This window comes from Lepisma saccharinum, chromosome 1 (assembly GCF_977018435.1).
Source record: "Lepisma saccharinum chromosome 1, izLepSacc3.1, whole genome shotgun sequence".
Classification (NCBI taxonomy): domain Eukaryota; kingdom Metazoa; phylum Arthropoda; class Insecta; order Zygentoma; family Lepismatidae; genus Lepisma; species Lepisma saccharinum.
The window spans coordinates 26,924,092-26,946,402 of NC_139229.1; the positions used below are offsets into that span (position 1 = coordinate 26,924,092).

Consider the following 22,311-nt stretch of genomic DNA (forward strand, 5'->3'; position numbering starts at 1 on the left):
TGTTGGGACCCCGTCGAGAGCAGAAGAACCGACGAAGAGAAGGGGGATCCGTTGTTTTCGGTGTGACGGTCTTGACCACAAAGCCGCCATGTGTACTGCTCCAAAAAACTCGTTAGGCCCGAACAGAGCGACACCGCCATCGTAGCAGGCGCTGCGTGGAAGAAAAACAAAGGGGGGAGTAGGAAGATACGCAACTGCAGGAATTTCACTTCTGGCGACAAAGAGCCGTTAGTCCCCTGTAAAATCAATGGAAAGGACTTCTCCTTATTCGTAGACACAGGGGCCTCTGTGAGCACTGTAAATTTAGAGTTCGCAAAACAACTGGAAAAACAAGGAAATAAGATTAACAATAAACGTATCAATATTTCTTTGGCAGTAGGCTCTGTACAATCATGTGGGGAAATGTATCTTACTGTACATTTGAATGGGGTGAAACTTAGGCATAAATTCGTCGTTTTGCGCGATTGTTTCAAGGGATTCATCGCAGGTCGTGGGTTCATAAGGCAAGCCGGATTATCTCTGCACTTGAAAGAGGGAGGCTACAGCTTTGCAGACAGTGACGTCATCTATTTGTTTTCTGCGGAGAAGAGGGAAGCGGGGATGAGTCTTCCGATTCTGCAGGGGATAACGTCGACTGTGGAGGCTGGAGCTGGGGCAACCGCGACGGTAACCGCGACGATGGGAAAAAGTGAAACATCTGATGCAACAACCGCGACGATGGGATATTGCCAAAGACGTCCCGAAATAGCAGAATTGATTGAGCGTGCAGAATGTTCACCAGAAGTAAAGAAGAAATTAGCAGATATTTTAAACATCTACAGTAACGTCTTTTCTGAAAAACCTGGCGTTACACACATCTTACAGCACAAAATAGAACTAACCGATAGGACACCATTCTATTCTAAGCTTCGTATTTTGACTCCAGAAAAGCAAGAAATAATGGATAACTGTATAGATGAGCTGTTAGCTGGGGGTTTCATTGAGCCCTGCAAATCTAATTACATTAATTCACCGTTGTTAATCAGGAAAGGGGATAAATACAAGGTGATCCTGGATCCTCGAAAGACAAACGCAGTAACAAAGAAATCTAGGAATGAAGTCCCGGATATGTTTGAATCTTTGAGTAAATTAGGCAAGGCTAGATATTTCTGTAAATTAGATTTGGTAAACGCTTTTGGCCAGCTTTTATTGGAAGAAAACTCACGCCAATACACGGCATTCAACACTTCACGAGGAATCTTTCGCTATTTGAGATGTCCCTATGGATTGAGCATGATTCCTAACACACTGGCGAAACTGATGAATATTGTCCTTGGAGAGCTGCAGGGTGTCTCATGCATTGCATTTTACGATGACATTTTGGTTTATGGAGAAACGGAGGGAGAATTGTTGCTCGCGCTGAAAGAAGTTTTGGAGAGAATACACAAGGCGAACTTAACACTTTCACCATCCAAGTCCCAACTTTTTACTTCGGAAGTGGATTACCTGGGTTTCAGAATTTCTCACAAGCAAGTGATGTGCCACCCATCCAAGATTGAGTATTTGGACCAGATAAGGGCTCCGAAGAATGTGAAGCAACTCCAGAGCATTTTAGGATTCTTCGGATTTCTGAAAGGTCACATTAGCCACATGTCAGAGTTGACGAGTCCTCTCACTGACATGTTACGTAAGGGAATTCGCTTTCGGTGGACGGATGTTCACGAAGAGTGCCTGACCAAACTGAAGGAAGCTGTAAAGAATAACGTTTCTTTGTACATTCCCGTACTGAATGAGCCGTTCGTCATCTACAGCGACGCGAGCGATAACTGCGCCGGTTTCTTACTAGGACAGAGGGACCAAGGGGGGAAACTGCATGTTGTATCCTTTGGAAGTAAAAAGTTCTCACAAGCCCAGAAGAACTACAGCACAACGCACAAAGAATTCCTCGCTTTGCTCCTTGCAGTCGAGACTTTCGACAAGTACATCTGCCACGCTCCGGCAGTGGAAGTTTTCACTGACCACAGTGCTCTGACCACGATATTCAGTACTGAAAACAAGAGCGCAAAGATGTCAAGGTGGACAGCTCGTCTCTCGCGCTACCCTCTGCTCATCAAATACGTGAAAGGAGAGCTAAATCTGGTAGACTTTCTATCGAGAAATGAAGTATGCAACACCCATCCGTCTGAGTACGACGGGTTACCCGCAGCGCAGGAAACATTCCCCCTGGAAGATGAAAATGATGAAGGCTACGTAAAATTCGAGATGGAAGACGGAGTTGTGATCGATTCGTCAGATATTGCACAGAAACCAGTTGCTGACCTCAGTGCTTTGTGCACTATACAAAGCGCGAAGCAAATAAAGAAGAAACGACGAGAAAATTTGCTTCGAGGGATCAAACTACCCAAGGTTCGTCTCTCTAAAAGTGAAAAGATGCAGGGCTTTTCATTGTTGCCTTTCTCCGTGGCCGAGGGGAATGAAGAACACGAACCGCTGGATCCGAGCAGGCTTCTGGACACCACTTCAATCATTTCAGAGCAAATGAAAGATAATTTTCTTGCAGACTTAGCGAAGACTGTTAGGAACGAGGAGGTGGAAGGGACGAAGATGTACAAGGAAAAGTTGAAGACACTGGCCAAATCTTCGTATTTCGACGATGATGGAATCCTTAGGAGAAATTTGCCTGCAGAAAAGTACAAAGAGAAAGGAACTGGCAAAATATGGGCACCTCTTTCTCTACGTGCGCAAATTCTTATGTCCTTGCATGATAGTGCATTCGCTTCTCATCCTGGAAGATTAAAAACTTTAGCAAAGGTCAGAGAACAATACACGTGGTTAGGCCTAACAAAAGACGTTATTCAATACTGTAAGTCGTGCCAACCATGCTGTGTATTTAAAGGGGACACTACTAAGAAGCAAGGCTTCATGGCAAGTAATAAGGAAACAGAAGTTGGCAAGAACTTATACTGTGACATTCTGGGACCAGTCGTTCGTTCGAAAAAGGGAAATTTCCAATACGTTCTAGTATGCGTTGATAGTTTTAGCAGATTTACTATCTTGCGCCCTCTTCGCGTTGTGACTGCGAAATCTGTGCTAGAACAATTACTGGATATATTCTCGATCCATGGATTCTACCCGAGAATCTCCACTGATAATCAAAGCATTTTCAATTCCAGAATGTGGAAACAGATGATGAAGATGTTTGATTCCAAGCAGATCAGAATTTCTCCATATCGCCCGCAGGGCAATCTCGCAGAATGCTACGTAAAGGCAACTAAACGTGCTCTTTCCACACTAATTTCGTCGCACAACGAGTGGGCGTCATCGTTACCGTACGTGCAGTTTGCATTGAATTCCCAAGTTTGCAACACGACCACATTCAGTCCAGCATATTTGCATTTTGGACGTTCTGTGAGGGGTCCTTTCGAGAAGGCCAGGGACGCTTTGCCTCAAGGACCTGAAATCAGACAGGAGGACATCTTGGAATTCGTGGAGGAAACGAAATTCAGGATAGAAGAGGCCAAGAAGATTGCTTGCAACAATCAAGAGCGCATGCATAATGCACAGAAGAAAGTATATGATAAGAAACGCCGCAAGTGCACGTTTAAGGTGGGGGAAAAAGCTTGGCTTAAGGAACATCCTCTCTCTGATAAGGCCCGTGGAGTAACTAGTAAACTCTCGGGGAAGTTCTCTGGACCGCACGCAATTGTTGAGCAAACTTCAGCAAATACTTTCAAACTAAAACACAGCGAGGACGGAAGAATATTGAGAGCCAACAGCGATCAGTTAAAACCTTATTCTTCGCCGCCTGAGTTCGCGAAGAAAGTAGCCGGGCAAAATTCAGCGAAGGGAGCGCACGTATCTTCTCCAGAAGACGAGAATGAAGATGTACCCCAGATGCGTTACAAGCTGAGAAACAGATTCTGATCTAATTTCAAAAGGGGATTTTTGTAAATATTGTATATAGGGATTTATCTATCTTTTCTTTATTTTTTATCTTTCATTTATTTTCTCTCTCTGATACCTCACACACTACTCCTGCAAACGTTTCGTTCCGCAGTCAACAAAAGTAACGCAAAGTTAGTGCGTATTTTTTTACCACGTATTTTCGTCGAGAAGCCGCAGTTCGGTGGTGAGAAAATCCAGTGAATAGCAGTGACATCTCTGGATGTAGAGCCATTTAGACCCATTCATGTGGAAGCCGGTCGAAGCGGTGTCTTCCGATCTCGGCAGGAGCGCAGAGCAGTGGCGTTGCCGGGAGTCGAACCAGCAGCCTTGGTGACTTGGATGGATTTCCAGGAGACTGTCCCTAATTGGTCCAGGAGGAAGGATGGAAGAGATGCTGAGTGGGTAAGAATCGACGTGGGTTAACCAGCTCCAGTGCTGAGGGAAGAACGCAGATCTCGAAGTACACTTGTGGACAAAATTAGAGTGAACATTGACTGTCAGTGTCGTGTGACCTAATGAAAGTGTGTTTGTAGTGAACAGAAACTACGGACAAGTGTATTGTGTATATTATTATTATTTTTCTAGGTTACAGAACTTTGATTTTTCTCTCTTCAGGAAGGGGGGACTATGTAATGATGCGATCATTACTGGATCCTTTTTATGTTATAAATTGTGTATGCCTATGTCTATGTCCTGTACGTTTGAGTTCTTGGCCGTTGGGGAGCGGTAAGTTTCCAGTAACGGTTTAGGTCATTAGCGGGGCCTATAAAAGGAAGGGAAGGCAGCAGTCGGTCTCAGATGTTTTGGTGCGATACGGCGAGGTAAAGAGGTGTCTCTTCTCTATGGGGCGAAACGAAGACTTTTCTTGATAATATGAATAGGCGGATACTTTAACTTTCTCTCTTTCTTTCAGTACACACACTTGCTCTTTTCACATTATTCCAATAGTTTATTTCATGTGGGAAACCGGGTACACAACACACATACCTTCAGCCACCTTTTTTGGTACTGAGGGTTATATTTTTTTTTTACTCGTGGAGCCAGTGGCTACGCGAGTCTACACACTCTCTTCGGGAAGGGGGGACAGGGCACACCGGAATGTAATTTTGTGAATAACGGCCAAGAATTAACTTCTGTAAATATAATATGAATAAACCTATATATATCTAAAAGGAAATGGGCGTTAAGTTGTAATTTGAAGAGGTACGTGTCTATTGCCTAAACTAGCATCCACAGAACTTCAGGTACTGCAAGTTTTGAACCTCGGGACAAGGATTCAAAAAATGTATGGTAGTGTATATTGTGTATGTTGCTGAGAATCAGCTTAAAAGCACAAAATATACCGTTACAAGTTCTTCAGAAATAACAGAGGATGTGGAGGAACACTCACCCATTAACAATTGCACCGTCCTCTTCTGATCTTGAATTTGCTTCAGAGCTGCCTTGTGTTTCTCTCGGTTGACATGTTGCTCCACCGTGAATTTCTTTTCCGCAGCAACTCTTACACCACAAAGCTGACAGAATAATACTGATCCGTCCGTACTGAACGTATTTTCACCATACTGGGACACAAACTGTTTTAATTTGTACTGTGTACTTTGTTTGGTTTTTGGCATCTTGTCCAATGCTTCGAAAACCTGCTCTACTGAACACTGCACCAAAGTAAATTCTCGCAATAAACAGGAACTTCGACAATGGCCAGATCACACGTTCCATCCATTCACTTTCAAGGAACACAACAATTGGTCTGAGCAGATTAGAAGATAAGATTAGGCAGGACAACGACTTTCTTCTCCTGGGGCAAAATTGCGAGCTGTTTTGAACTTCTAACAATTGAATTTCATTGTAAGGAAATCGTTATATTCGTGTTGTTTATTTTCTTCTGAGACGGATGGAAGGTAGCTGCGGTTTCATATATTTTAAATTGTCTAGGGAAGATATGAAAAAATAGGATATTTATTCATTTTAATCCTTTCACGTTAATGCTGCCCATGCACTCGCAGCGTACAAGTGCTCTGGAAAACTAAGAAAATAAAAAAAATGACCAAAAAATGACTTAAAATGCCAAAAAATGACTTAAAAATGCCAAAAAATGACTTATACAACCCATAATGGCAAAAGATGCAAAAAAAATGCCCCAACAAATAGTGCTTAAAAGTTTCAGCACGACATGAAACATATAAATATTAAAAGATTTGGGTTTCTTATTCACCAGAAAAAAAGATGCAATTTCATCAAAATCCTAGCCCTACTCATAAGTGACTGACTGCACGTATTCTTCTTGAGGTACATAGTAGTCATTCCATATGAAATCCACACAGTTCACAATTCTAGCCTGATTTTGATATATGACATCACCCCCTTTCCATTCAAAATGTTTGAGTTAAATTCAATATGAAGGCCAACAATATGGCGGGCCTCTGCTTAACCGACACTACTATGGTTCCCCTTGGCATAATATGTTTCTATCAAGACCAAATGTACCCAGCATAACTCCCTTACAAATTATAGGCGATATAAGAAACTTTTGATTCACCTTAGTACATTGTAATAAAGCCTATATCAGTGACATAGCTATACATATTATGTTGTATCTTCTGATCCCATTGCAGTCCCAGTTTGATTTTTTCATAAGTTTTAGAGTATGGCATGAGGGCCAAAATATATTTTTTTCCACGATTTTTGGCGATGACATGTTTTGAGATTTTCAAGGTGACGTGACAATATTTTATTTTTATCCCATGGTAGACTTGTTACGTATCATTGGAACGGTTGTTCTATTCCCTGCACAATAAACTTATTTCAGCTTCCGAGGCCAAATTGGAGCACAGTTACAGCACATTTAGTATAGCTAAACGAGCTCAGAGAGGGCAATATCTGCGAACTTTGACCTTGAATAATTTTACAATTGCAAGACAAACGAGACTAAAACTTTTCACAGTTACTAAGTTCCATGGATAGTATATCAACTCCCCAAATCTCATGAAAATCGGAGATGGTCAGGTTGAAAATTGCACATTTCTGTGATGATTTGACATGAAATGACTCATAGGCATAAAATTAGACTAAAAATATATGTAGATCAGCAATGATTGACTGATTGATTGATGTTTATACTGTGGGCATATTAGCGGATGGGCTATTTTTGCCCGTTAAAAAAAACGGTAATAAGACCCTCAACTAAAACAAAATCGGGGACAGGTCCCTAAAAAGAAAAGAAAAAATTCCTCACTCATTCATTTATTACTTAACAAGAACTAAAACAAAATCTCGTTACTTATTAAAAGTTAAGGCTGTGAAGGGGCTCTCAGAACACGCAAGGACAAATACAGGACAACACGATGACACAAGGCATTATCCTGGATTATCCTGAATATCGTGTCCCGAGAACAAAAAAAAAAAAAAATTGAGGTTTTCATTTGACTCTCTCTTGTGTTTTCAGTAGGCTCAACTCAAAGATTGCAATATGTCCTGAAGAAACATATTCAGAATACCGTGTCCCGATAGCAAAAACAACTCGAGGTTTTCATTGGACTCTCTCGTGTATTCAGTAGGCTCAACTCGAAGATTGCAATATGTCCTGAAGAAACATATTCAGAATACCGTGTCCCGATAGCAAAAACAACTTGAGGTTTTCATTGGACTCTCTCGTGTATTCAGTAAGCTCAACTCAAAGATTGTAATATGCCCTGAAGAAACATATTCAGAATACCGTGCCCCGAGAACAAAAACAACTTGAGGTTTTCATTTGACTCTCCTGTATTCAGTAGGCTTAACTTAAAGATTGTTAAATGCCCTGAAGAAGCATCTTCAGAATACCATGCACTAATTCATCGCTCCATTATTCATCCTCATTGCTACGAGGCATAGGAAAGTAACTTAAGATAACCAAAGCATTAGGGTCCATTTCATTGATGCTAATGGCAAATAAATACCTGGGGTATCAAGTATGTGAGCGCTCAGCGAGCAACGTGATCGCTCAGCAACTTCACTGCGAAATAAGCGTTGCTCAGTGAGCGCTGCTTACTCCCTGAGCTACCTTGAACCTTGCTCGCCACAGGTTTGAGGCACAGAATACAAATATATATCGTTTTGTGTTTCGATCCCGTGAGATGGCGGCTAATGATCAAGTATTTTGTGATTATCGGCTTGGAATATGGCGTAATTAGTGTAATTACAGAGGAAGTTCAAGTAACAGAAGGTAATATAAATTTCCACCTTTTGTAATTGTATTCATTGTGTATCAAAACACAAGAGGTTTCTATAGGTTTAAACCTTTGGTTCAAGAAAAACAATTAACTCTAATGACGTAAGTGTGACGTTCTTTTGGTGACAAGTGAACACTTTTTTTACGGATTGCGCTGAACCTTATACAACAATTCTTTATGTTCCGATCGGACCGATAAATCTGCTCAAAGCACAAAATTCTTGTTCTTACCATGTTTTGATTTTTAAAATTTTAGTGCACATATTTACAGTGTAAATTTGAAATGGGTTATGATTACTGTCTCCTAATTTTAAACTCAACTTATGTTGTGAGTATAACATACATAAAAGCTTGAATTTATTATGGTTGAAAATGTTATTTATGCTCGACATTCCCGTAAGGTAATATCTAGGATATTTACATGGTACTGTTAGTCAATGTTATAAATGTATGAAATGGAATAATTGTTCCCAGTTTTTGTCGCTTACGATACATGAAAGAATTGTAAACTACTTAAACAAGCAAAATACTGTTTGTCGTTTGTTGAATAATATGAAGTTTACTTATACCGTCCATTCACATGAACACAAGAATTTGATTGGGTCAGCAAAAATAAATTATAAGAAATAATTAAAATTTTATGGTAACAGTTCGTTATATCGGAGACACATTTCTTCATTTTTACAGAAGAAACTACTTACGGAAATGAGTTTCTCTAAGGTTTCCAACGTTCTTCGAGGTATTTTCTTTCATCGTGGAATCTATTTCACCGGGAAATCATGTATTTTTCAAGAGCAATATCTCACCGACGCACAAGTGCCATTGCTTTCGGTATGTGAACCGGATGCTGCATACGTTTGATGACGTAACCCCCTGTTAGTGTTTCCAACCACCTTTTTTTTAACTATGCTTGCCTAACCTTACCAAACCTAACCTAACCTTCTCGGAAATGGTTCGTGGGGCTATCCGTCAATGGTTCGTGGGGCTATCCGTCAGCTACCTGTGCATAATGTACAATTTGCACACGTGACGAACACGATAGTAGGTATTTTTCGGTGAAGAAGGTTGGAAACACTGCATACCTATAACACTAGTCAACCTCTGCCCGCCATATTGTGTGTTAAGGACGCGAAAAAAGAAATAACAAAAACTACTCTCTATGTGAAAAATTGTGTTTGTTTTCGTGTAAAAATCTTAATGGCACCTTGAACTATGTTCCGCAATACACGATTGGTAAGTACGAACCATGCAAAACACAAAATATCCGATTTTAATGTGTCTCCGATATAACGAACTGTTACCAATTTTATTATTTGATGATAATGTCCATGAAATAGTAACTTTTTGTTATTCAATATATATTCCGTATTTATATATTTTTTAGATTATTTTCCTTGGTTCAACAGCTGATTTTATGCAAATAGTAGCTGTCTTAACTTGAAATAAGCTAGATAACGAATGTATTCCACTCTTACTTATGTAATAATAATTAATAGACATATCCTGGATAACAATAGTAAACCTATTAATATTTATTATCATCGCCATCATCACCTTAATTTGACTCAACATATATGTTGGCATATTGGCTTTAATTCGGTACATTACACAGGAAATAGAGCCACTATTACATGAAATATAAACTGACATGAAACAAAATGCACTTTATAGTTATGATAAATTTCACCTTATTATACAAATGTGTTTTTGCAAATATATACATTGAAGAATCACAGTCCTTATAACACACCATGAAGTACATATATAAATTGATATAAAACATAAAGCACTATAGCCAAAACGTTAACGTGTTACAGGCGCTCTGAGTGACTGCTTTTCGAAATTTCTAAACACTTCCTGCATTTTATGTTTAGGTTCTTTTTTTCACTATGGTGTAGTAGATGCTTCTGAATCATTCTTATTGCAGGATTTATAATTTACTTGAGGCACTTCGTTAGAGTTCGAAAACTCTTTCAGAAATATATTTCTAGATACGTGTCCGTATGTATGATGGCAGAAGGTTTATTCAGGTACATATGCATTCCTCCAAGAAATGATCTGTCGTCTGCGGGTTATTGTTAGCAAACGTATGTTTCATGTAAATATGGCAACTTAGCGTGCTGTTGCAAGAGTCCTTCGAAAGGGCAAGCAAATACTATCAAAGCCCTTTAGAGGGCAAATTATTTTCCTCTCGCCATCTCGCTCTCACTGTCCCTTTTCTACCTGTCCGCTGTGAATGTGGCAACCAGGAGTTCAAATCTGCCTCGCAAAGGGAATGACGAGCTCTGACTTGCAGAGAAGAAAGCACGAAATGTTTCTAGTGCTCCTCTCATTGGGTGGAAGCACTCACGTGATCGGTGGCCAATTTATGCCAGCATACGACAGATCACAGAGTGGCGGAAGCGGTACCAGGATAATACTTATGAGGTATAGGTACTGTATTATGAAGTACGACTATTGTAAGTCCTTGCTTATATTTCAGATGCTCAGTTTGATTCTTGCTGGAACAGCAACTTCCTGGATCTCAGAATTAGATGAATTAACATTCTCCCCGCCATATCTATTCGTAATAATTGGAGTTGCTATAGCTGTGACTAGCTTAATGAGTTCTCTGTGGTCCTTGTCAAGATGTCCTCCAGTGTATATGATCGTGAGTACCCTTCAGGCACTTTTTTCAGTAATACTGAAACTGGTATGCAATAATACAAACAATTTAAACATACAAAATTGGTATTTCTGTATTTGTATTTTTCTTAATTTACGTGCCTTCCTCTGCTTCTTTTAAAAAATAAAGTTGATGCAGGCACTGAGACACTGGCGTACGCAGGGGGAGCGAATGGGGCTGAAGCCCACTTCGAACTTTTGAGAAAATCAATCCGGAAATCCGAAGTGGTAAATGCAGACCCTTCGCCCCCTTGAAATGACCTTCGATTGCCATTTTTGTCTATGTATCTTTGAACAACTTCTAAAATGAATGTTAATTACTAAATATTTTATTGTACATCCCATCCCCTCTATAAATCAGCCATGTAATATTCACTTTTATAATTTCAGCCCCGTATAAGGAAAACTGCGTAGACTTACAAAGGAACATTCACCAAACTTGAAAACTTCAAGTTTGGGGAACTTGCAAAATTTTGAGTCAATAAGACATACAATTGAAACACACTAAAAGTAAATGTGAATAAAAATAAACAATGAAGTAAATATGAACAAAAATAAACCATGAAGTAATTAAACATGTGTAGACTGAAGTTTGGACATTCCTTAAACGCTTCACATTCTTTGATATTGATAAATATTGTTTCTTCGTTCTTTCAGTATGCTTTCACACTAACCCTCTTCATTGCCATAGAGGTAGCGGTATGTTCCGTCTCTCTTCTCGAGCAAGGCAACTTGAAGGCTTCGATCAAGGAGAAGGTGAGGATTTCTGGAAGCACCCTGTACAAATATTAGTAAGTGATATATCATACGTCGGCTTATTGGCCGAGTTTAGATCTGATATATGTGTAATGTTATCATAGGATCATGTAAGTAGTCACTACTGCATAAAATAAAGAATATTAAAAAAGAAAAAAAAGGGCGTTAAGTAGTCGACTTTAGATCTCGCCACCGAAGTTCCCAGGTTCGAATCCCGGCCTAAGCTTAGGTGTTATTTATGAGTTGTTTATAAACTCCTCAAATAGGCACCAAAAATGACGAAAATAGACACTAGAAGAGGCACCATATAATAGAAAAGGCACTAGATTATGCACTTAATAAAAGTGAGCTGAAATTGGCTAAAAAGTTGGTCTTTGAATCTGACAAGAAACTCTCGCCTAGCTCAGGAATCGTACGCGGAACCTTCAGTGTACTGAATTGACTCCTACAAGTTTCAGCTGGAAAAAGAGAAGGGGTGGGTTGACGTCGTTTTGTCCAAGTATGAGCCACCAACCAGTTTTCTACTTTGCCTACCCTGATTAAGGGACATTTGAAATTTCCAAAGATATGACATCCCTTGCGACCTTCAAATCTGGGGAATGCCAGATTCAGTCAGTTCAACATAAACAAAAGCTTACTTTTCTCAATGCAGGGAGAGCAAAAGGTGCGTAAAAAGAGCTCAAGTAAGCAAAAATTGCAGAATAGACATTTTTAGATACGATCAAGCAAAATAGGCGCTAACTCACAAAATAGGTATTTATAGGCACTATAAAAATGCGTCTTCGGACTAGAAACGCCATATGAAACGAACTTAAAACGTTAAAGCTTATGTTTAACTACAAAAGATATGACCAGCTTCTTATTGCACGTCCTTTAAAATTATTCACTAAGAAATATGGTCCTTCATTAGGACACAAAGGCTTGCAACTGAAGTCGGTACATTAACCTAGCAGAAATATAAAGATATGACAGTGGAAGGCTTAAGCCGTAAAATTGTGGGTTTATAGGAATTATACATAAAAGGCTTGATAGTAAAGAGGTTTATTTAACAACATGCCTGAAGGGCTTTAGAGTACATAAATGATAATAATAAGAATATAAACCCCAATCTAAATTCAAGAAACAATTATTAAATTATACAATTAAATCTTTACATAACTAAGACTTCCTAACACTTTATTTAACCAAAAGGGGATTATTTAATATCGAATTTTAATATTTATTTTCCCCCCAAAAGACCTATCTCAGAATAGAACAAAGAGTGCTGTGCTTTAACTAAAAATACCAACTAAATACACTACATAAAAACTTAAAATACTAAACCACTACAAAACAACTAATCCCTGTACTTTGTTCCTTTCCGAGATGACCCCTTTCAACACTCAAAGAGAACCGAACTTAACTGGCTTTAACCTCAGCTAATCAGTGGGAAGTGAAGTTTCCACACGAGGCTCGCTTTCCTCCGACCTCCGGTATTTCTTAGCCACGCCCCTTTTTCCAAATCAAAGCCATCTGGTGGCAAACTAACTAAACATTTCTTTTTCTTTTCACTCAAAGACCTTGCATATGGTTATAAGGAATAAAAATGACAAATAGGCAAAAATCCGCACCCTATTTATGACTGTCCCTTCTTGTCTCGGCTCGAATGATCTCGATGTCATCCCTAAATTAACTCACGTGTCAACTCTATGTATATATTTCAGAAGCAATGCCTTGTCAATCACGGAGCGGACGGAGACCAGTTGAAGAAGAAAGATCCAGGGACTTTGTACCGAAGAGGATGCTACATTCGACTCGCTGGAGTGATTGACCAATATCTACTGATGTGTACCGTAATAGTACTTTCTCTTTGCATCCTACAGGTATATATTACATGTAGTCAGAGGCGTCTCGTGAACGCATGCGGTGCTTGCTGCGCATGCGTCAATTGTGGAAAAAAGGACAGCTTGCTCTGGGACGACATTCATGAGCATTTCTACATTCTAATTTCTTCATATAGGAGAAGTATTTATTTTACACGAGAGCGCTGAACTAAGCTTATATTACATTTCTTGGATCTGAAGTGAAAGGAAGTAATAATTATTTTCCCACAATTGATGCATGCGTGGCGTGTTAGCAGCCGATCCACGGACGACTCGATAAAGAAAGGCACTGTACAAATATTACGTTAAAAAAAACTTTATTTTGTGATTACATAACAGGTAATTTTTGTATTCTGATGTAATATTTTAAAGCAAATCTCTGGTAAATTTATGCTTGTAATTGGAGTGCAATACTCGGCGACTAAATTAATTTGAACACTTTTTAATTATTGCAATTTTCAAGCATCGTTATCGGTATTCGTATCGGTTCAGCTCAACTTGCAAGGGCATATTTAGGAGTCCAGGAGGTGTGGACCCCCTCACCCCGACTTACCAAGTATCAAAATTAAATAATGAAAATATACTTGTGTAGCATTTTATTGTATAATCGATGGTTATAATTTCCTCTGAATTTATTGGATCGCAAGAATTATTTTGAAATCATACGGCTTTAAAGGACAGTACCTAAGATTTATGTTTGCACATTACTGTTTATGGTAATATGCACAAAATATTAATCGGGAACTTGACTTTTCGCCAACTGGATCTGACATCCTTTTTTGTAACTCAATATATATTCAAATCCTCATCTATTTGACATTAATATATTTGCCAGGGCACTTGTTTTTTATACAAATTATCCCGATGTTAAGTATAGGTAAGCTACATAATGAATTCGGTATTTTTACCTATTCGTGTAATATTAATATATAATAAATAACTCGTGGCTCGACAGTCATTGAAGGGCCTAGGCCGATCTCCCGACTGCCAGTCTCCTTCCCACAATCTTTCCTAGAGGTGTGGAGATATTCAACCAGCAATGGGGTGACGTGGGGTCAGCACGTCGAACCGTCAGCCGTTATAGGAGATTTCCGAGACCGGGTTACGCTGCTCACTCGTAGCTCCCCAATTTCCTCACGATGGTGGGTTGCCACCGGTCCTATACACAGGCCGAGAACCCGGAGACTGAACCCAGGCGGTCTCGCAGACGGAGTCCACAGCACAGCGCCTTAGACCACACGGCCACGGAGGAGGGTAATGTCAATTACAAAAAGATAATTGGGAACAACGTTATATAACAATTAACAGTACAAGACAGCACATTTCTATTTAGATTAAATTTTTCAGAATTTTATTTGGCAATTCGCAACTGTACAGAGAAACCACGTCACGTTATACAAACTTTTAAAAAAATATCTATTACAATTTTCAGGTGATTGGTATATATGTAGCTGCGAAGCTTGGGTGGCATTATTGCAAGTTCGAAGTCTATCGTTATCATTATGCATTATCGTGTGCTTCTTTGATGCATTTGGAAGACAGGAATTTCAATTTTAAAGAGCCTAGAGAACGATACCTCCGCCGCCGTTGTGTGACGTCAGCTTAATTGTTTATACACACCTTCAGACTGTCTGCAGAAACTGAACACTTCAAACAGTATCCGAATCTACAGGAATCAACGGGGAAATATTCAGCTGTGGCTCTTTATATTTTCAGGTAAGTATGGGGGTCAAGGCATTAATAAAAAAACTTTATTAGTAGAAATAATAAGAATAATATATAAATTTATCCCTTGCGAGACTGTTCTATTCGATCCAACACAACTGTTTTTCTTTTCTTCTTTACGTCTCATACAGTTAGTTATCTGAAATGTACACTAACTCTATTTCGTTATTAACTTTTACACGCCTCTTCAAGCAAACGCTTGGTAGTTATAATGGGAAAGTTAGTCACATGGTTAATGTGTAACCTTTCACACAAAAATCTAATGTTTGGAATTTGTTGTTATTATTATTATTATTATTATTATTTGATTAAATGGTAGAATATGAAAATGTGAACTTCTGATCTGGTTCCAGCATAACACTTAATTGTTTCGATCAAACGCAAGTGTTTCCCTTGGTTATTCTATTCGAATACTAACTTTATTTCTGTTTTTAAAACAAAAATGACGAACTTTCTGCTTTTTTGTAACTTAAAACGAACGAAGCTAACCGCTGACACACATGCTGGTAAGCAGTGGCGGCGATTGGGTTACAGAACTTAGGAGGAAAGGTGTCATAACTGGGGGGAGGGGGCAAGGACAGTTTACTTTCCCTTGGTAGATATAAGGTTTAGAATAGTGCAGTAGCGAAATGTGGGGGCCAACCGCTCCCCTTAATCGCTGCCACTACTGGTAAGGTATCGACAACCAACAGTATGTTTTTAGTCACGGTTATGGAGAATTTTCTTTAACTCATGTAAAATAAAAATACTACAATTCCAGTGGAAATGCCAGAGGATGGACGAGCAGCTTCCCTCCTGTTGACCAAGAGAAATGGTAGCAAAATTATATTTGTGACAACTGAATGTGCAGCAATGGAGCAAGTAGTACACGGCACTCTTACCAGATGGCAGCATCTAGCTACAAGGAACCCAGAAGTACTGCTCTGCCATCTTACGAATTCAACTTGAACTGTAAAGAAAGTATGCAAATCCGTTGTAATGGGTTTATGAAGATCTCCAATTCGCAGTATTCTTATGGAATGTTACAAGTACCGGTAGTGTTTTCCTACAAAACTACTATTTAAAAAGGAAATAGCTTTATTGATTTATTACGAAAGTTTACACTATTTGGAGCATTTCTGCGAAAACCGGACGTTGATAAGTGCCACCGTTCCCGAGATAAATCAAATAAAAAATATCCAATGTGATGGACTCATTTCAAGATTGCGACTGTCAGCACGCAGATAACGATTGATTACTCGACTGGAAATAACTTAAATGTTATAACAATTAATCCTACCAAGTATCTAGCTTTTATCAAAAAGACAATTGTTCTGGATTTAGCACCCGAACTATGATTAACCGTCGCTGGGACGCACTTTTGGGGTTATAACTTTATTTCTGTTATTAACATTAAACATAACATTTAAATTAGATATTTGTAGGATTTCTGAGGGCTTCATCCTCTTTAGCCCTCTCCCTGGCTACGTGCCTGACTGGATGGTGTGTCATAAACAAAAAGCACACTCTTAATTTCCGGTGCCTAAAATTTCAGAAATTCAAGGAATTTCCGGTCAATAGACTATCGGTCGGTCCTTATATAGTCAGTGATGCGAGAGAAAGTACTTCATCGTCTTCTTTACAAATACCACACTGCTCATATTACATCGAGCAATGCTCGGTATACTTTCTTCTCACGCCAGGAACGTCCTTGTGAGGAAGTAAACATCTGTAACAATGGACATCAATGTCTAAAATGGTTATAGCATTCACATTATCATGCTCGATGAAAGCTGCCGTCAAAGTTCACTGATAACGACTCTTCCACCAGATGTCACCACCGTTGATTCCTTGAAGAAAAGGATATATATTTGAGTCATGGAAAAGATGGTATCAGTTGTATTTATAGCTGAAATTTATCTTGTTTTGATTGCGCATTACGTTTCGTGGATTTATCTGTACTTATAGGATTGCTAATGTTAACACTCTGTAAGATTTATTCTCCACTAAGTCGATTCAAGACATTTTTTACAATCCAGCCAGTCTTGGAACGTCCAAGTTGGAAGTAAGGAGTTACTTTCTTCGACAACAGTAAACATAAGACTGTTACTTTTTTAAAAAGAAATGAGTGACGAAATTAACAGTTACTGTTCTTTACTTGTTCACAAGGAACGAAATTTCCTAACTCTAGCTTTGAGTACTACAAAGTAACTCAATAGAGTGAAGCAACCAAAGAAATTTTTAATAGAATTAAATTCTAAGGGCCCGTACCTAGGATTTTTTGAGGAGGAAGGGGACGGGGGCAAATCCGAAATGCTGTTTGATTATTTGAAATAGATTATTTTACGTAGCTTTTGTGTGACTTTTGGCTAAATGCGATGATGAAGATAGTGATGATATGAAATTGATGATTATTAAAATGAAGAACATGTCTAAGAACATGTGAATTAACCAAAAAACGACATCTACTGTCCCGAATAAATCTGGACGTCTGGTAGCTTCACAAAATATTGTCGACTGCTGAGTTCTGAAGTCTGTCTCTCTCCACACCAAACTCATTCATTTATGCAAGAACGAAATCGAAATTCTTGCAAAGTCTTAAAAAAGAATAAAAAAGGGGCAATGATATTTTTGTACGTTCTTTTAATAATAATAATAATACTAAATTGTCATTAAGCTTGTACAGCAATAGACAACGTCAAGAACAAAATACATGTGAAATATATTATAAAATAATATAGAATTATAACCCGTTTTATGTTTAACTTGCACTAAAATACGTACAATATTTTTAATTTCAAGAAATTCTTGAGTTGAGTACAATGGTGTAGCAACTAACCAGGCATACAGTTTATGTTTAAATACATTCATAGGCATATTTGTCACATCAAGAGGTAGCTTATTAAATAGTCTTTATCCTAGAGCTTCATAACTATTCAGGGATTTTGAGAGTCTATGATAGGGTATATTTATACGCCTGCTGTTTCTTGTAGTATAGGAATGTACATCTTGTCTACTTTGTAGCTGTTGCAAATTTTTCTTTACATACAACAGCACAGTGTAAATATATAGATTTATCAGTCATAAATTTTAACTTAATGAACAGTGTCTTACAATAAACTAATTTGTGTGAGTTGGTAATTATTCTCACGGCTTTTTTTAAAAATATTTCAAAGTTCGGAAGGGGGTGGCATGGCCCTCATGGACCCTCCTCTGAGTACAGGCCTGGACAGAGGTCGCTTGGAACTGGAAAGGAACCCTCAGTAATTATTGCAATCCTTCGAACCTAAGCAATCCGACAAACTGCAAGTGTCGTGTGTCGCTCGGAATTGACCGGTTTCTGAATACCGTGGTACGCTACTGTGTCGTGATGACGATGCTGGTGCCATAACCGAGCTCCACATCGATATAACGAGCTCCCGGCGAGAAAACGGAAGACCAATCTTTGCTCTCATTAACATCATTAACAGAGCAGCGCTCCAACCAACCGGCAAAAAAGTCGCGAGCGTTCTTCATTGTATGCTCAAGGAAGGAGAGCGTGGAAGTGAAAGTTGCAATCAAGAAGTGCAAATCCTGCGGCAAGCACAAATGCAAATAAAGACTTCCTTGCGGAAAATTAAGTATATTATTTCCTGGGTTTCTTCTCCATAAAGACATGAATTCATACTCAATAAACATTTCTAAAACATGCATAAAAAATTAGGGAAAATAGATATCGACAAGGACAGATATAAATGAAGCTACTAGTAAAACAATTCCTCATGTCTACTTCGTAAATTGCATATTAATGCATATTAATATTTATCGAAAACAATTGCTTGCAAGTCGTCGACACTAGCGCCATCGGAAAGAAACTAATGACAATTTGAACGTGGAGCTTGAGGGGTAACAGTTCCCTTTTCCAACGATGAGTTCTGGATCTAACCTGATATTTAGTTCACAATTAGTATACGAAACGAGTGAATGTGACCAGATATCTTGACGAAGTTGTTCATGAAAAAACAGACAGACAGATGCTGAAGAATCACTCAATTTATGCTCTTGAAATAGAGCTAGTTTTGTTAGATACAATAGAGCAGAAAACTAGCAAATATATCAAGTCAATATGCATATTACATTCATGTTGATGTCTTAGACAGTCAATCTTTCTTACTTTCACTACTGCATCCTTCTAGGTTATTACTTTTTGGCACTGGGGAATAATATATATATATTTTCCGGGTGTGTAAGGTGGGACCTTCGCTGAAGGCACCCAAAAGTCAACTGCAATATTGCAGGCCAACGAGGCTCTGGCGTCTGTACTCATAATCAATGTAATCCTCTGTAGGGCTGTGTGTTGTGCTTACATGTGGTAAGTTATCCTTTACAGTCTCAGCTTTGGACCCAGATAACGAGATTTTAGTCCTCAGAGACACGTGCTAATTTTAATTGTAGTAAGGGACTTGGCCCCGTATAATATGACGGGTGCAAATAGCACAAGTGCTAACCCACCCGAAATTTTCATTTCATTCACATATATTCAAGTATTTTTTTCTTTCAGAAATGTTCCTGCATGGTGAAGCTCTGGGGATAACCCTATTTCTAATAAATGGGTACCTAGAGGCACCCTTAGGGTTAAAGCTAGCTGGAGTGTGGTGCTGATCATATCACCTCCACAAATACTCGATATTGCGAATGTGTGGGGCCCTGCCTCCACATTCTCCATATGTCTTCACGGAATCTTGCAGTGTGCAGGAGGCATGTGTGTGTGTCCTAATGCTTAAGAGAAGTTATTTTCAAATACCCACCGTACTTCACAATAGTTACACAGCTATAGTAGATTTTCCTATCGAAACGTCTATTTTCTATTCTTGAATTACGGTAAATATTGTTTTACATCCATGGATACACAAAGCAAGGACGTATTTAGGGGAGTCCAGGGGGTTCGGACCCCCTCAGAAAGATTTATCAAGTACTAAAAATAAATAATGAGTTTTTTTTTCGTTAGGCGTTCTTATATAAAATCCTCTGAACTTATTGACAATGATTATATTGGGATCATACGGCTCTGAAGGACACGAAGGTAAGAATTTCGGGGGTCTGGACCCCCCACCCAATAGACTTATTAAGTACGAAAATTAAATAATGAAAATATACTCGTTTAGCATTTGTTTTATAATTTCCTCTGAACTTATTGCAAGACAAGAATTATATTGGGCTTTGAAAGACAGGAAGGATATATTTATGTGGGGGGGGGGTCCAGGGGTCCGGACTCCCCGAAAGACTTACCAAGTACTAAAATTGAGTAATGAAAATATTAGCATTTGTTGCGTAATGGATGGTTATTAATTTCCTTTAAACTTTTTAGAAGGCAAGGATTGTATTGGGATCATACGGCTTTGAATGACATTACAAAGAAGATTTATGTACACTACTTCTCAAAATAATGCATAAAATATTAATCAGAAATTTACTTTTCTCCAACTACATGTAATATCATTTTTGTTATTCGATAAATATTCAATTATTCATCTATTTGACATTAATTTCATTGACAGGGCACTTGTTTTTATGTAAGTTATTCTGATTTTACCTACAGAAGCTACGTAATGAATATGCGCTCTTAAATCTCTATTCTTATACAGTATATTTTACCTAATCGTGTGAAAATAATATAATCTTAATTTATGCATTGTAATTAGTATTAATTTGATTTAATATAATTACTTTAATGTAAACATTACTATTTTATTATTATTATTTTGTTATTATTTATTATTATTATTATTTTATTGTTATTATTCGGACCGAGACATATTTCTAGATACGTGCCTGACACAAAGGGATTAATCGAGATAGTTGAAGTCTTCATAATCTAGTAGATCCTACTCTCCACCAAAAGTTAACATTAAAGCCTAAGCGATAGTTGTACGCGGGAATTTTTTTCCAACTTTACTATCTTTGAGAGATTAATGTGTAAAATCCAGGTATGTTTAAATTAGATTATTTAAATTATGGGTTACAATTTTGATAAACTAGAAATAAGGACAGATTTCATCAAAAGCATTGATATGATGTTTACTTTTATGTTTCAGTTCACATAATAATTCAGCACCCATACAATACTCAGGAAGAAAAATCATTGTTTATTTCCTTTCTTGCATGGTGTAAAGGAACTGATAGGTTTTTGCACATTCTCATAATACCAAGGTAATAATAGATCTACAAAGCATTTTTAACAAACACTGTAGTTATATTTTTTATATATATTTACAATGAATTGTCTGTACTGTTTTCGAACATATGTATATTTAAATAAAACTTTTATATAGACTTCTTACTCATGCTATTTCTTTCTTTGATCCAATATATAACCGAGAGGCCAAGTTTATAATACTCAACAACCCACACAAACATTTTATGAAACTTTGCAAGTTCTTGCTAAATATTTTGTTTTCGTCTTTAACTGTATAGTAATAGATTTTCATTATTGCTAGTTGATTTGGTTCATTTATTTCGTTTTTTACCACTTTTGGCTAATCGCGAAGATGAGGATGCGTGATGATGTGACGGAATTGATGAAGGGACACTCAGAAAGAACAACCATGTGCACTGTGAGATTCGACCCCGGAACCCGTGGCGTCGTAGCGCGCCGTGCTAACCACTGTGCTGGGAGGTAGCTGTTGTGAAAACATAACAGCACGTTTTGTTATCTGTTAAAAATGCCCACTTCAGTCCAACAACCTGTACAGTTCTCCTAAAGCGACAAAGATCTTTATAAGAGTTTTGATTTTAAGTTCACCTTATGCACAGATAGGCTAATCGCGACTGGGCCTACAGTTTAAAGTGGGATTTGAACCATTGTGCAATGTGCCTCCACCTGGTATCGAACCCAGGATTCCTTGATGATGACGACGAAGTAACCACTACACCATCGGGGAGATACTTTCTACATATGAAGTAAGAACTCTGTGGGCGAAACACCAGAAATAACTATTTTCAGGGTGATCTATTTACACAGGCACTCTGTATATAAGTAGATCGAAAACTGGGCGATCAGTTACACAGGCACTCTGTATATAAGTAGATCGAAAATAATTTATTTATTAATAATCCTTTGCGTTACAGCCCATGAAGGGCCTTGGCTTACCTACCGGCTGCCGGTCTCCCTCCCACGCTTTCCCTCGTCACCTCTAAGAGTGGAGATCTTCAACC

General features: G+C 38.4%; 1 protein-coding gene across 2 annotated transcripts; it reads left to right on the plus strand.

Annotated features, from left to right (window-relative positions):
* Positions 1–8,318: 8,318 nt before the first annotated feature.
* Positions 8,319–21,436, plus strand: LOC145987700 (uncharacterized). Of its 2 annotated transcripts, none has more exons than XM_083122300.1 (6): positions 8,319–8,459; positions 10,614–10,781; positions 11,453–11,551; positions 13,255–13,413; positions 14,846–15,129; positions 21,192–21,436. In XM_083122300.1, exons 1-5 carry the CDS (start codon positions 8,415–8,417, stop codon positions 15,017–15,019), a joined length of 645 nt encoding a protein of 214 aa, XP_082978426.1. In that variant the 5' UTR covers positions 8,319–8,414; the 3' UTR covers positions 15,020–15,129; positions 21,192–21,436. The 2 variants fall into 2 exon arrangements, with proteins under 2 accessions (XP_082978426.1, XP_082978523.1); XM_083122397.1 differs by having other exon boundaries at positions 8,420–8,532.
* Positions 21,437–22,311: the final 875 nt, after the last annotated feature.

Excerpts from the sequence above, each read along its gene's own strand:
- LOC145987700 (XM_083122300.1), top strand. The coding sequence starts at position 8,415 with ATGGGTTATGATTACTGTCTCCTAATTTTAAACTCAACTTATGTT. Across the intron at positions 11,552-13,254 it reads AGGCTTCGATCAAGGAGAAG|AAGCAATGCCTTGTCAATCA; the intron begins GTGAGGATTTCT and ends TATATATTTCAG. Across the intron at positions 13,414-14,845 it reads TTTCTCTTTGCATCCTACAG|GTGATTGGTATATATGTAGC; the intron begins GTATATATTACA and ends TACAATTTTCAG.